We start from the raw sequence: 13,307 nt of genomic DNA on the forward strand, positions 1-13,307 counted from the left end.
CTTCCCGACCCTAGCTGTGCTCAGCAGCATCAGCACCAGTGTGACCCCTGAGCCAGCACCCTCCCCTGCCACAACGCCGTGGGCCAGGAGGGACAGCAACAAACCTGTGGCACGCAGGATTCCTGCTCATTTTTATTTTCACCCATGCCTAAAAATAAAAAGGAAAACCAGTTCTGCCTTATTTACACAAAATCTGAGCCAAAGTCCTGAGCTGATGTGAACGTTTGTCCTCATCAGTGTGTGCACCTGGCAGCGGTGGCCATGGGAGGTGTCACCAGCCCCTGCAGAAGGGACATCCAAAGCCTTTGAGGGCTGGAGCACAGCAGTGGGTGCAGTGGGATAACAGACCCACTTGTAAAAGCCACAGCACACCTGGGCACCTTGTGTTCTGGGGTCTGTGAGCAGTGTGGGGCTGGCAGTGGGCAGGGCAGCCAAGGGATGTGAGGCACAAGACACTGTTGGGTGGGACGTGAGGGCTTAGCTGGGTGCTCTGCAGGCAGCAGGGACATGTCTGCTGCTCCATGTTCCCAGAGCTTGGAGAGATGATGCTGGGAAAGGTCACACAAGCCACCATGCAAGGCTCATGCTCCCTCATCCCTGTCTTGGTCTTTGGAAGCCACAGCCCAGGAGTACCTGGCTCAGCGCTGAGCAGGAGCCACAGGCCCTCTTGTGCCCCAGCTGTGTCCCAGCTGTGCCCCACTGGCCTTTGGGTCTGCTGAAACCGGGCTGTCCATTAATCTGGGCCTGTACAGTGGTCAGGACTCAGGGGTGTGGGAGGAAGGGACTGCTCAGCTGCAGTTCACCAGCAGGAATGGACAGGGGTTGGTTACTGGCCTAGGGCACAGAGCGGGTAAAAGGAGGTCCAGTGCATGGAGGAGGGGGGAGACAGGGAGGACAAAATCTGTAATCCTGTAGTCTGTAGTTTTAAAGAAAATAGGGGAAAATAAATGCTTCTTTGTCTTTCTGAAAACCACTTCTCCATGCCCTAACAGCAGGGGTGCATGCCAGCCCATTCACATGCCTGAGGTGGCTCCTGCCCACCTGGCAGCAGCTCCCAGTGCCTGCAGTGACTGTGATCCCTGGGACTAGCACACAGAACTCTCCTGGTGTCAGCCCTTCTGGACAGCATGGGGCCGGTTCTTGCACCCTATCCCGATGGCAAACCTTCTGTTCTCCTCCCCTTCCCCACAGGAAGGTGGTCTCAGGTCTCAGCAGGACGGTCTGCCTGCAGTGTGCCTGTGCCAGGCTTCCTTCTCTCCTCTCCCTGTGCTCCAGCTGGAGGATGGCTGCAGTGCTGTCTTGCCATGGCACAGCCAGGGGCACTGGGACTGCTGGACACGTCTCCACGTGGCTCTTTGTGTCTGCAGGGGCAGAGCTGGGGATGGGGGAGTGGGCACTGCCAGGGTGGCTGAGGATATGGACAGGACTATTCAGGAACTCTTGCCAAGGATGTGCTCCAGCTTGCCACCATCACTGTGGTTTGAAGGACTCCCCCATCATATCCCACAGCCAAGTGTCTTGCCAGCTTGCTCTGCCCTCCTCACCCCACTTCCAGGAGACCAGCTCAGTAGAAATCCATTTTGCCTTGAGTCCAGCCAGGTTTTTTTTTCTACTTCAGTCTTGTTCGAACTGCCCAAAAGCACCAGGCAGCTGGATAGCCAGGAGGACCAAAGGAAGCATCCTTCCAGTTCCACCTGGAGCACCACAGGAGAGCCCTCCTCCACCACCAACCCCTCTCTTCTGCTGACATAAGGACCTTGCCTTGGGCTACAGAGACCAGAGCAGTGTGTGTTTCCTATGGGAGAGCAGTACTACCTAATCCATTCTTTTTACACAGCCCACCAGTCCCTTGGGAAGGTCCCAGTGCCACTTGCCCCCTCGCTGTCTGCCCCGTCAGTTCAGTCAGGGACCATCGTGTCTTTGGGGAGGGGCTGTCACTCTTCCGAGCACACGGACCGGCTGGGCTCTGTGCATAGTGCTTATCTCTTGGTGTCTGTAGCTGGTGAAGGGGGTTAGGGCATGAATTCTTCCTTGATCGTCAGTGGAGATGAGGAGACGAGGTTGGGGGCACTGCTGTTGCAGAGGCCTCCGATGGGTCCGAGCGTGCTGACAGCCGGTGGGGTCGGCGTGGTGGTGCTGGTGGGCTGGCTCTGCTGCTGCAGCTTCTTCTTGTTCACCTTCCTCTCCTTCGCCCTCCGATTCTGAAACCAGATTTTCACCTGAAGAAAGAAAAAAGATGGAGATGCAGAGCTTAGGATGGATGCAGCCGAAGGCGACCACCCTCACGGTCCCCCTGGGGCAGGAAGGGCATCGCCAAATTTGGAAAGGAAGGGATCTCTGTGGAGCAAGGTGGGGCCTCTGCTACCTGATTGGGCCACAGCCCTTCCCTTCCCATCCCCATCCCCATCTCCATCTCCCCCTGGGACGTGGTTTTCCTGGGACACTGCAGCACTGACCTGCCGTTCAGTCAGCCCCAGGGCAGCGGCCAGCTCGGCCTTGCGGCGGATGGTGATGTAGCGGCTGTAGTGAAACTCCTTCTCCAGCTCCAGGCGCTGGTGGTCCGTGTACACCACCCTGTACTTGTCTTTTGTCCTGGTCTTGCCTGGCAGAGAGAGCAGAGTGGGAGGTGAGCCGTGGGGAAGGGGAGCAGGGGAGGGGAGGGAACATCCCCAAGGGCACAGAGGAGATACACAACCACCTGTGGAGAGCTCAGGAGAAAGCTCAGGAGAAACGTGGCAGTGCCCTGGGGACCACTGGGAAAGGGAATCGTGAGGCTCCTACTGGATTTAATGTCCATCCTGGTTAGCACCAAGGTGTTGCTCCCTGTTGGAAAGTACCCGGGCTTTGGTGGAATTGCTTGATGGAAAGAGCAGGAGGGAGTCAGAGGCACCCCAAGAAGATGGACCATAAATCCCATGTGTCATGACACATGGTGCCTGAGAAGAGCAGAGCTGCAAATCCTGTGGTGGACTGAGGACAAGCTGCTTGGGATTGCTGGGGAAAGCCCGTCTCTTTGCCAGGAAGCCCAAGACCAAGGTGTCATCGCTTGAAGGCACATGGATCAGGACAGGGGAGAGACACAAAACCCTAGAATGACAGCATTTCTCTGAAACTGAGAGGGTTATTTTCCTTTTCCCTGTACTGATCTAAGACAGAGGGCATTGCTTTCCATGCATTTTTAAAGATCTGTTGGAGAAAGCCCACAAGATGCCTAAGCACTCCTGGGGACTGGCTCCATGGGCCAGGGATTTTTGGCCAAAGCCAATCTGAATCTCTCCTTGTTCACCCCAGATTAGAACAGGTCTGGGGTCACCAAGACCCCCATCTCTGTGCACAGAGATGCACATCCCATCAGTCTGCAAACAGCACCTGCTGCTTTGTAGCAGAAGAACATAGTCAAAAGACAGCCCTGCTGTCTCCTCTGTTAGTTCCTTTGCTAACCCACAAACACACTGGATTTGTGGAACTCTGCCTGGGCTGAGGGCTGAGGGGTGCAGGTGGCACTCTAAGGAAGGACACCCATGCCTGGCAGTTTGCTGACAAGTTCCTGGTGCTTTCCTCTGCAGAAATGCCCATGGGCAGGGAATAAACACAGGTGTGAATATTTGCTTCTCCACCCAAAATTACAAAATCCTGTTCCAGGGAGACAAGAGGGATGGTGCCTGGCCATTTGTTTGCCTGGCAGACACATTTGCCCATCTTCTCTTGAATTTCAGCTGCTGAGAGCAGTGTTGCCATGGGAAGGAGCAGGAGCAAGTGCAGAACAGCTCCATGGATTTCCCTGGGGCTGCCCTGGATGGACCAGCATGGATAAAATACTGCCCATCACTGCTGCAGAGGTGCCGAGAGGGATTTCTAGTGACCCATGAACCAGTATAACCTCACTTGCAGCCTGATTATGCCAGGAAGGGGGATCTTTGTGTGCCTGCCATCCTGTTCATCCATTCCCCTTAAAATGTCTTTGGCACCTCAGCCAGTTTGGGCCAAATCAGATGGACATTGGACAGTCTCAGCAATACAGTTAAATTCTGAGCCTCCCAGTGGAAGCAGTGATACTAGGAAGAGGGAATGAACTCAGCAAGGCTGCAACATGACCAGGAATAGAACCAGAGGTCCAGCACCAGGGCTGGACTTCAGCCACTAACTTGTATTTGAGGGATGTGATGAATTCAGTGACTGCTTCAGAGAGTGAGGAGTCCAGCTCATCCCAGGGCTGGTCAGAAGTGAACACCTAATCCCTCCTCACCACTGCCAGGTCAAACCTGCCTCTGGACACAGAGGGTGACTCTGCAGGTCAAAACAGGGTAAAAAAGGTAATCTGATTGAGCAAGATGTGTGTGGAATGTCTGCAGAGACACAGCTGAAACGCAGGAATTCAGTGTGCAAGGGGTCCACAGCGGCTTTGCTGGGTGCTTGTCTCCTGTTTGGCACATCAGCTCTGACAGCTCAAAGCAAAACTTCCCACAGGAGTTACTGCTGGGCTGGAGTGATGCTGGAGGCACCCAGCCCATGCAGGACCCACACTCTTCCCTTGCTCTCCCACAGGACCCTTGTCCTTTCTGGGGGTCTCTGCCTCCTCTCACCACCCCACAGGGGAGGAGTTCACCAGCATGAAAAGAATTTCTTCACCCCAACCCAGCAGGGACCTGTGCTGAATTTGCAAACACAGCGATCCTGGGAAGTTACAGAATAAACCAGATGCGCCGGTGGAGATTCATGTGAGGTTTAGCAGCTCTGTGAGAAACTGGGCTCCCTTTGGCTGCTCCAGGCTCGGGGGCTCCCACAAGTTTTTTTTCTTTCTCATACATTTATCTTTCTTTTTTTTTTTTTCATTTGAAAGCAGACACTTTTCTAAAAAGATAACAACTTAAAAATGATCTTATTTGAAATACTGCTATTTGAATACCCTACCTAAAAACACCTGGAAAGTGAAGGAATTGACAGATACAGTAAAAAAAAAAATAAATTAGAGTATAAAGAATAAAGGCGGTTTGCGAATACCACACATGCCATGAATTTCAGTAGGAATTATTATTTCCTGCTGCAGCTGTAAATAGATCCATCACAGCTTGTTCTTTGTTATTCCCTCTTCATCGTTCATCCTGGATGGAGGGCTGTGCTTTGCCTCAGGGCTGGCAGAGCCATCGCTGGGGGAGCTGGCACCAGGATCTTGATGCCCAGTGTCAGGTAGAAAAGACTCAAAGCACAGGGCTGACGACCAAACCAGAGATGGAAAGCTATTCACCTCGACTAATTGCTGTTTTCGGATGTTTGCTGAATTCTGGCATGTGCTGTGGGTGATTCACAAGGAAAAAAAAGGATTCGAAAGAAATACTATTGACAATGAATAATTCAACTACCTTGAATATGAATGCTGGGTTACACTTAACTCTCTCCTGGAGAGTTTTTATGGCTTTGTGAAAAGAAAGAGGAAATTCAGGACGAGCCAGCCTGGTTCCTTATTGGGAGCCCCCATGCCTGTGGGGAAACCCTGATGCTGCAGAAGGGAGCACTGCTGAGCAGAGGGATGGAGCTGCTCCCACATTTACAGCCAAGCCTGGCAAAAGTGTATCAGGCAGTCCCATGGCTGGGAAAGTTTGGAGCTGAGGCTGCTGTCCCGGGAGGGAGTGTGAATGGGGTACATGGGGTGCACAGGGGGTGCTGGTGATGTCTCCTAACACAGTTGCTGGCCACTTCCAGCCCTGCTGCGCATTTACAGCTCCTCCTGCTTGTCCCCAAAAGACCAGGCAAAGGAACAGCTCAGGCAGCCAAATGGAGCCATTCATGGGGCCAGTGGGAATGGTTTCGGCTTTGGGATCAAGGCAGGGCCAATGGCTGCGTGGGGAGAAGGGATCGTTACTACTGTTAATGTATAACCCTAATAGCACTCACCTGAGCCATGATTAGATAAGGGAATAGCTTTAATGTGCTGTGCAAACCCCAAGGGACGCGCTCCTGAGTGTGCACACACACACACTTGCACAGGGGGATGGATCCCAGCCTGGATCTGCTCTCCACAGCAGCCCTGCCCCAGAACAGGGATGCTGGAGCTCCTGTCCTGGGCTGTATCAGGAGCCTGGCAGGATAAAAGGAAAATCAAATTGGATCCCTGTGCCCACCATCCATGGTCACAGCAGAGGCTGCCAGGGAGGTGGTAGTTCACTCTCTCTCGGGCCTTGGCCTGCCTGAAGGATGTCTTTAATTAAGAAACTGTGCCCCCAAATCCTTGAGAGATCAGCAATATGGGACATTGTGAGACTAGTGCTGAGCAGCTCTAAAATCAGTTGGAAAGGAGCTCATTCAACCTAGGGAGGAAAGAGACTGCAGGGTGGCAGGGGCACCCTGGGTGGAGGTGGAAAACAGTGAAGGAACAAAAGCTGGCATGTGTTGTCTTTTCCCCAGTCCTGCCTGGTCCCACCTTCCTGGTGATGCTCTGGCCACACATTGGCTCCCTCTGTACAGCCTTGTCTGCCCATCTGTCTGTACTGGGTGCATGGTCCCACACTATCTGAGGGCATTATAATATTTTAATGCTGAAAAACATCTGTGTGTAAGTCCCTGTTACCAGTGAGCACCTGGGAAAGAACTGGTCTGCACTGGGGCTAAAATGCAGAAAGACAGGGCTCAAGTTTGTTCCCTCCATGTGGGTGTTTTCTCTCCATGATGAAGCAGCTTCATTCTGAATGAGCAGTCCTTCCATCCCAAAGGAATTAGCTCTATCAGGGTTTGGCATTTCTGCCCAGGGAAAGGATCAAGGAAAAGTCCCCCTACCCTTGGCAGAGCTTAGGCCATGGAGACAGAGAAACTGAGGCACAGAAGCAGTTCCAAAGCAGAGTGGAGTCCCAGGACCAGAACCACAGCTCTGCTCGCTGGTGGGACTCCCTGGACGGCTCAACCCTCAGTCCTTCTGCAGCTCCATGGGGGAAAGCATGGTTAGCTCCATGGAGCTAACCCTAACCCACACCTATCCCACACCTCCACAAAGACAGGGACAGCCAGCAGTGATGCCCCGTGACAGAGACCCCAAGCCCAGAAGAGGGGTTGGCTCCTGAAGCTCGAGAGACTCCAGGCTGGCTGGAGCCATCCTCATCTGGCAGCCAGCTGTGCTCCAGCTGCCTCTGTGTGGAGGGGTCGATGCTCCCTCTGCCGAGCAGCGGTGACAGGAGCCTCACTGCGCAGTGGCGATGCTGAGGCTCAGCACAGACAGCCCAGCTCATTTCACCATCCCTAAACTGACTGGAAATGGGAACCCCAAAGTCTGCACCGACAGTGGCAGGGGCTGAGCGTCTGATGCACCCCCTGCCCCACACTCATTTACTCCCCTCCTTTCCCCCCCAGCTCCAGCAGCCGCTCCAAAACACCCACGCTCCTCTGTGGCCTGGGAAGGGGGGATAAACCCGAGCCCCCCACCCTCCCCGAGTGCTGGGAACCAGCAGCTCAAGGTTTTCACAAGCCTTCCCGTGCATACTTCAATATCCTCAGCTATTTTTCCTCTGCCGCAGGAAGCAGAGGAGTGATGGATGGGACGACCAACACGGGGCGAAGGAGCAGAGCCATGTGGTTTGCTTCATCTCGGGCAAGGAGGAACGACCCCCTCCGGAGGGCGATCCTTCCAGAGATCCCTGCCTGAGGTCATTCCTCTGGCAGAATGCATCGGATTTTGACAACTGCTGGGTGTCAAAAACTGGGTGAGAGGAACCACACATCCCCACACACTCATACTGAGTGTCTCTATACTGCAGAGGGAGGGGATGCTGGCTGAATCCTCACCCAGTGGACCCTGCCAAAGCTCCCCAGTCTCAGCTCTGGGTTGGGAAAATGGCCATTACAGACACCAGGGCAGAGGCAGGACTCATCTGTGCCACAGGGTTGCAGGCCCCTTCAAGGACCCCAGCAACTCTCCTCCCCAGGACATGACCTGGTTCCAAAGACTTCAGAGCAAACAGCAATGCTCCTGTGGGCACCCACTAGCAATAAAACCTGGTTTGGCCTGGTGCAGTCGTGCACTGGAAATGTTTCACTTGCCAAACTGCACCACTTGACCCAATGGCTTTCTAGTCTCCTGCTCACAGAGGATCAAGCTCTGTGCTCCCCCCAAAAATTTGCTCTAAGTGCAAAGCTGTGGCTGGGGGTTGCGTGCCCAGGGGTTGTGGGACTGGCAGAGCTGTGAGGCAGAGCCCAGGTTTGGTGCACATCAGAGCTGCTCAGGGCAGCCAGGCTGCTGGGAAAGGGCAGACACACCTGGTTAAAGAGCTGGATTTGGAGAGCACAGACTGGCCCTGGCTGGGTTCTGCACTGCTGGCACAGTGTGACTGGGCCAGAACTGCACCCACACCCACACACGTGGGAAAAGGTGCCCCTCTTGCAAGCCCCATGTTCCTCCCAGGAGGTGCAAACACCAAGGGGATGAAGAGCTGGTTCCTGGTGTTTGCAGCGAGCTGGCAGTTCCCCATCACAACCTTATGTATCTCGGGCATGGACAGCACAACCGGAGACGCTTCAACCCCAGCGGCAGCAGCCTGAAGCTGGCTTTTGGGACAAGTCTTTGTCAGCCCTGCTGAGATTCAATCCTTTATTTTGGCAACTGGCAGATTCCTTCAGTTGTTCCCATGTTTTATGGGTGCCAAGCTGAGTGCCAGCCAGCCTGGCTCCTGCGATGGGTCAAAGACCACACCAGGGCGGGAGGGTGAGGAGCGCTGAGGCGACAGCCAGAGCCTGCAGGATGGAAACAGCCTGATCCAGAGCACTGCCTTCACACCAGCCCTGAGCCAGCTCATCCTGACCTACCACCTGGATGGATCTGGCCCATCTGCAGCAGGAGGAGGACAGCAAGGCAGTGGGGGTCCCATCTGGGCACCAGGATTCCTCTCCCCCTTTGCAGCCCCACAGGGCTTGGCCTATCCTTACCGTGGGGCAGCACGGGGGGAAGGATCCAGCCCCTTATCCAAGTGATCACAAAGCTAACAGAGCTGGAGTGGGTGTCCTTGAAGGGTCCCCTATGGGAAACATCTGTCATTGGCCAGAGGTTTAAAGTGTCCCTCTGCTAATCCTGGGGTATTAGCCAGCCAAGCCCATCACGTAGGTACTGCCAGTGCTCCAGGGAAGCCCTTTTTGTTCAAGGAAAGTCAATTCTAGGGAAGTTTAAGAGGCCTGTACCTTGGCCAGCAGGGTAAGTAGACAACAAACCCCAGCTGGGGCCAGGAGCAGGTTGTGGGTTAATAATTCAAGGGGAGAAGACTGATGGGGCCCAACACACAGACACTGAGAGTCTTGGGAGAGCAAAGGGTCTCACAGGGAGTGACCATGTCCTAAAGAGGGGTCCCCCATACAGGGGTTGACCAGGGAAATTCACTGTCCTCCAGCCACCACCATCATCCCGAAATATTCCAAGCACGGCATGAACCCCAGGAGTCCAGGGGAAATGTTTCTATCTCATTATTGGGATTTTTACTCATGGGCCTCACTAGGAAAATAAACAGAGCTGGAAAACTGACCTAGAAACAGTGAAAACTGAGATGGAAAACTGCACACCCAGCATCACCCCAAAATCTGCCCAGGCACCATGGGCATTGGTACCACGTGAAACCCTGAGCACATTTGCCTCCCCAAGGGACGCCCCAATTGCACTTTCACTTGCAATATTTAGCACTGCTGCCCTGGCTGGATTAGTGACCTAAAAGCCAGACCCAAGGCAGTATCTAAGGATTTGCATGACTAATGAGCAGTGGGTGAATTTCAAAGTTCAGCCAACCCCCTCTCCAGCCACCTTCCTGAGCTTTTTATAAACCCGGGTTGCAATTCACAGGGAAGTTTGCAAATAATTGTGAATAAGGAGGAAGCATGAGGCTCTGACACGGCTGCTCATGAAGATTTTATGAGCAGAAAAAGAGGTGACACTGGAGAGAGAAATGAGGCCTGGGGACATCTTCCAGCTCAGTTCCCTTTAACTCCCCACTCCCAGCAACTGGTGCTGCAATCCCTTGTGCTGCTGAGTTATCTCGGCTCAGCCGGGTGAAGCACGCATGTATGCAGCAACAGGTACATAAAATCACCCCCCTGCAAAGCCTGACTCTGCAGTGAGTCACTGGGAGATTTCTCATTGATTTTTCTCGGGCTCTGGATCACGTTTGCAGAAGTCCCCAACACACTCATACTCCCTGAGAAGCGTTCGCTCTCACCACCACGCAGCTCTTCCCCCAGAGCTTTCAAACTAGGGCTGAGGGCTGTTTATACAGATCAAGACAGAGAGGGAACCTTAATTTACAACTCTCTGAAGTATTGTGATTTATAGCACTCACAATGAATGTGTTGATATTTATAGTGAAAAGGTCTGTGTGTTCATTTCCTATTCCCACTGTGGTGAGATGGGTAGTTTATCAATCCAGACTGATTAAAGTCCAGTTTATTGATTCCAATAAAATGATTAATCTAAGAGCTGCACCCTTATCTATGTCAAACCCATCTCTGCCTTGCACTCTTTCAAGCTTAATGGAGACTTTTATTTAAAAGGGCAGCACTGGAAAACACCAGCAGCACCCCATCATCTCCCATGGTCCCACCATGGCCAAATCCTGCAGCCACTTGGCACCAGCAGCACTGGGCTTGGACCCAGCAGAGACACGAGGACAGGTCCTTAATCTGTGAGTGCCTTAGAAAGGGACCTTGTCATCCATCCTAAGGAAACCCCAACAGGAAAGGGCCTTTCACCCCAACATCCAGCCCCACATCGCTGTGGTGGGGCTGGGGCAGCTCCTCTGCGTGTGAGAGGAACAAGGCCCATTTATTTGTTCCTTTGTATGTATTTGATCTAAGAGATACAAACTAAGCAACTAATGATATTTTTCCAGAATTCAATCAACTCAATTGTCGTCTGACTCAATCAGAGGCACTTTCAAGCCCCCGTTTTATCTCAGCCCCACTGCTGGGTGTAAACCCATGCCCTTGATCCAGAGGAGAGGTGTGCTGATGGCTTTCCCCTCTCATTAATTTTCCCTCCCACCTCTTTCCTCAGAAGAAACTGAGATTTTCAAACCTACAGAAGTGGCAGAGTCCCAGCTGCAGGGGAGGGCTGCAGGTCACATCCCCCTTCTACCCCAGGCAGAGGGGATCCCTCAGCTCTGGCACGTCTGTGGGTCTCCATCGCTGGTGTGGGGAGAGTCATTTTTCCTAAATAGTTATATTCAGTGCTTAAAATGGGACAGGAAATACCAGCCTGCCTCTCCCCTCCTCTTTCCACACTGGGGCTGTTTTTTTCCATTTATCAGGATGTTCTGCCTGCTCCGCTGCAGTCACTGGTCCCCATTCCTGCCACATGGATCCTAGGAACACAAGTAGCTATTTTCCATGCTGGAAGACCCCAGGCACCTCTGCACAAGGCCCTTACAGGGGCCTTGGCCAGTGGGAATAGTGTGGAGCCAAAAACAAGCCAAAAACTGGAGACACTTTGCAAACAGGGAGCCCTAGCCCTGATTCCAAGGATATGGGGCAGCAGTAACCCAAAATACAGCCACTCCTGCAGTGAGTTTGGCCCCAGCAGAGCTCTGAGGAGCTCATGGCCAGCACAGGAGAGGGGTGGCAGGTCCAGGCAAGCCCTGTGGGCAGAGGGTCCCGCTGAGGCAGGACAGGACCAGGCTGCGAAGATGAAAGGGTGAGGGTAGGTCAGGACAAAGGGCCCCCGCACCTCACCTCGCTGCCAAAGGAGCCAGCCACCATCTCCATGACAAAGAGAAGCCTTTGTCAATTTGGGCTGGCCCCAAGGGGGATCTGCCCACTGCCTTTGAAGTGGGCAGCAGGGTGGGCAGGGCGCCGGGGTCGCCCAGACGCTTTCCCCAGGTCAGGAGTTCAGCAGGGACAGGACCCCAGGGACATGGGGACAAGACCCTGGGGACAGCATGACTGCTTGGTGCCCATGCCAGAGGTAACTACAGGAACCAGGGCACCCCCTTCTGCAGTGCCAAGCACCCACCCGTGGTGTGCTGCACCTGTGGCACCCACATCCACCCTCCACGTGGCACTGTCCCCAACACTTTGCACACACACACTGCCCCTCACACACACCCCAAGCACAGCACTGCCCTCCACACACAACACCCTGCACACACACACTGAGCACGTAGCACCCCCATACACAGCCAGTGACACTGTCTGTGCACATGTACTGCTCAGGGTACCCTGCACACACACAGAGCCTGTAGCACCTCACTCAATCCACCTTCTGCATACACACACACACACACACAGAGCCTGTATTTGTGTACAGTACCTTCCCTTCACACACACACACACACAAATACACACACAGCATGTGCACACCTGCTATACACGGGCTCTCACACAGCCAACTCACACTCTCACACACAGACACAGCCCCACATTCACCCTTGCATGAAAGCCCCCATCCAACACCCTTTTGGGGTCTCTGACTCTGCCCATCCCTACCCTGTGGCCGCAAGCGAGGACAGGGGTGCCAGGATGGGGAAAAGGGCTTTCCAACCATGTAACCCCAGCTGCCACCAATGCGGAAGGACAGCACCCTCCCTGCCCATCCTCAGCCCCTGCCACTTCAGTGGTGGGGTCCCCTGCTCTCTGGAGATGGGTACCACGCCAAGGGCAGGCCAAGCTTGCTGTCCCTCTGGCAGTCCCCATGCAGGGAGAGCCACGGAGCAGGATCCGGCCCCACAGGACTTCTAGCCTGGAGATCCTCTGCACTGAGGACGGCGCAAGTGTGCGGGGTTGGGGATTTCCTTACCGTTGTTGCTGGTGCTGGGAATGCTGCGCCTCATCCACTCGTACGGGGTGCGTCTCTGGGCATTAGGGGAGAGCTGGGGGACAGAGCTGCTAATGGGTGGAGGCAGGAGTCCAGAGCCTGGGGGCTGCATGGGGTTAAAATCTGGGGGGCTGAATCCGAACTGCCCTGGGCTGGCAGTGGAAGGCGTCGCAGTGGTCCCGTAGGAATGCCAGTCCTCCTTGGCAGGGGTGTAGGGAGACCCCCAGGCGGCCGCCGGCTGCCCGTGGTGCAGGTCGTTGTTAATCCCCGGCACATGGTGGTAGCTGGCGAAGTCCGAGTACTGGGGCGGCCCCGGCACGTAATTCTGGGGGTTGAGGTTGAGGCTGGGATGCCGGACCGGGCTGGGATACATGTTGGTGTCCTTATCCACAAGATAACCTACATACATCTTCCCCGGCCGTCCCCACGCACATGCTGTGCCGCTGAGCCGCGACTGCGGCCGCTTGGGTTTGGCGGGGAGGCGGCCGCCCCTCCTTCCCCGCCACTCACCTGGGCGCCTTGGGGAGCCTGTCCTGGGGCC

General features: G+C 54.5%; 1 protein-coding gene across 1 annotated transcript; it reads right to left on the reverse strand.

Annotated features, from left to right (window-relative positions):
- Positions 1–1,973: 1,973 nt before the first annotated feature.
- Positions 1,974–13,307, reverse strand: CDX1 (caudal type homeobox 1). Its single transcript, XM_050312032.1, has 3 exons — positions 12,749–13,307; positions 2,457–2,602; positions 1,974–2,219 (listed from the first exon to the last, which is right to left on the reverse strand). Exons 1-3 carry the CDS (start codon positions 13,173–13,175, stop codon positions 2,013–2,015), a joined length of 780 nt encoding a protein of 259 aa, XP_050167989.1. The 5' UTR covers positions 13,176–13,307; the 3' UTR covers positions 1,974–2,012.

This window comes from Myiozetetes cayanensis, unplaced genomic scaffold, assembly GCF_022539395.1.
Source record: "Myiozetetes cayanensis isolate MyiCay16 unplaced genomic scaffold, myiCay2020 scf17, whole genome shotgun sequence".
NCBI lineage: Eukaryota > Metazoa > Chordata > Aves > Passeriformes > Tyrannidae > Myiozetetes > Myiozetetes cayanensis.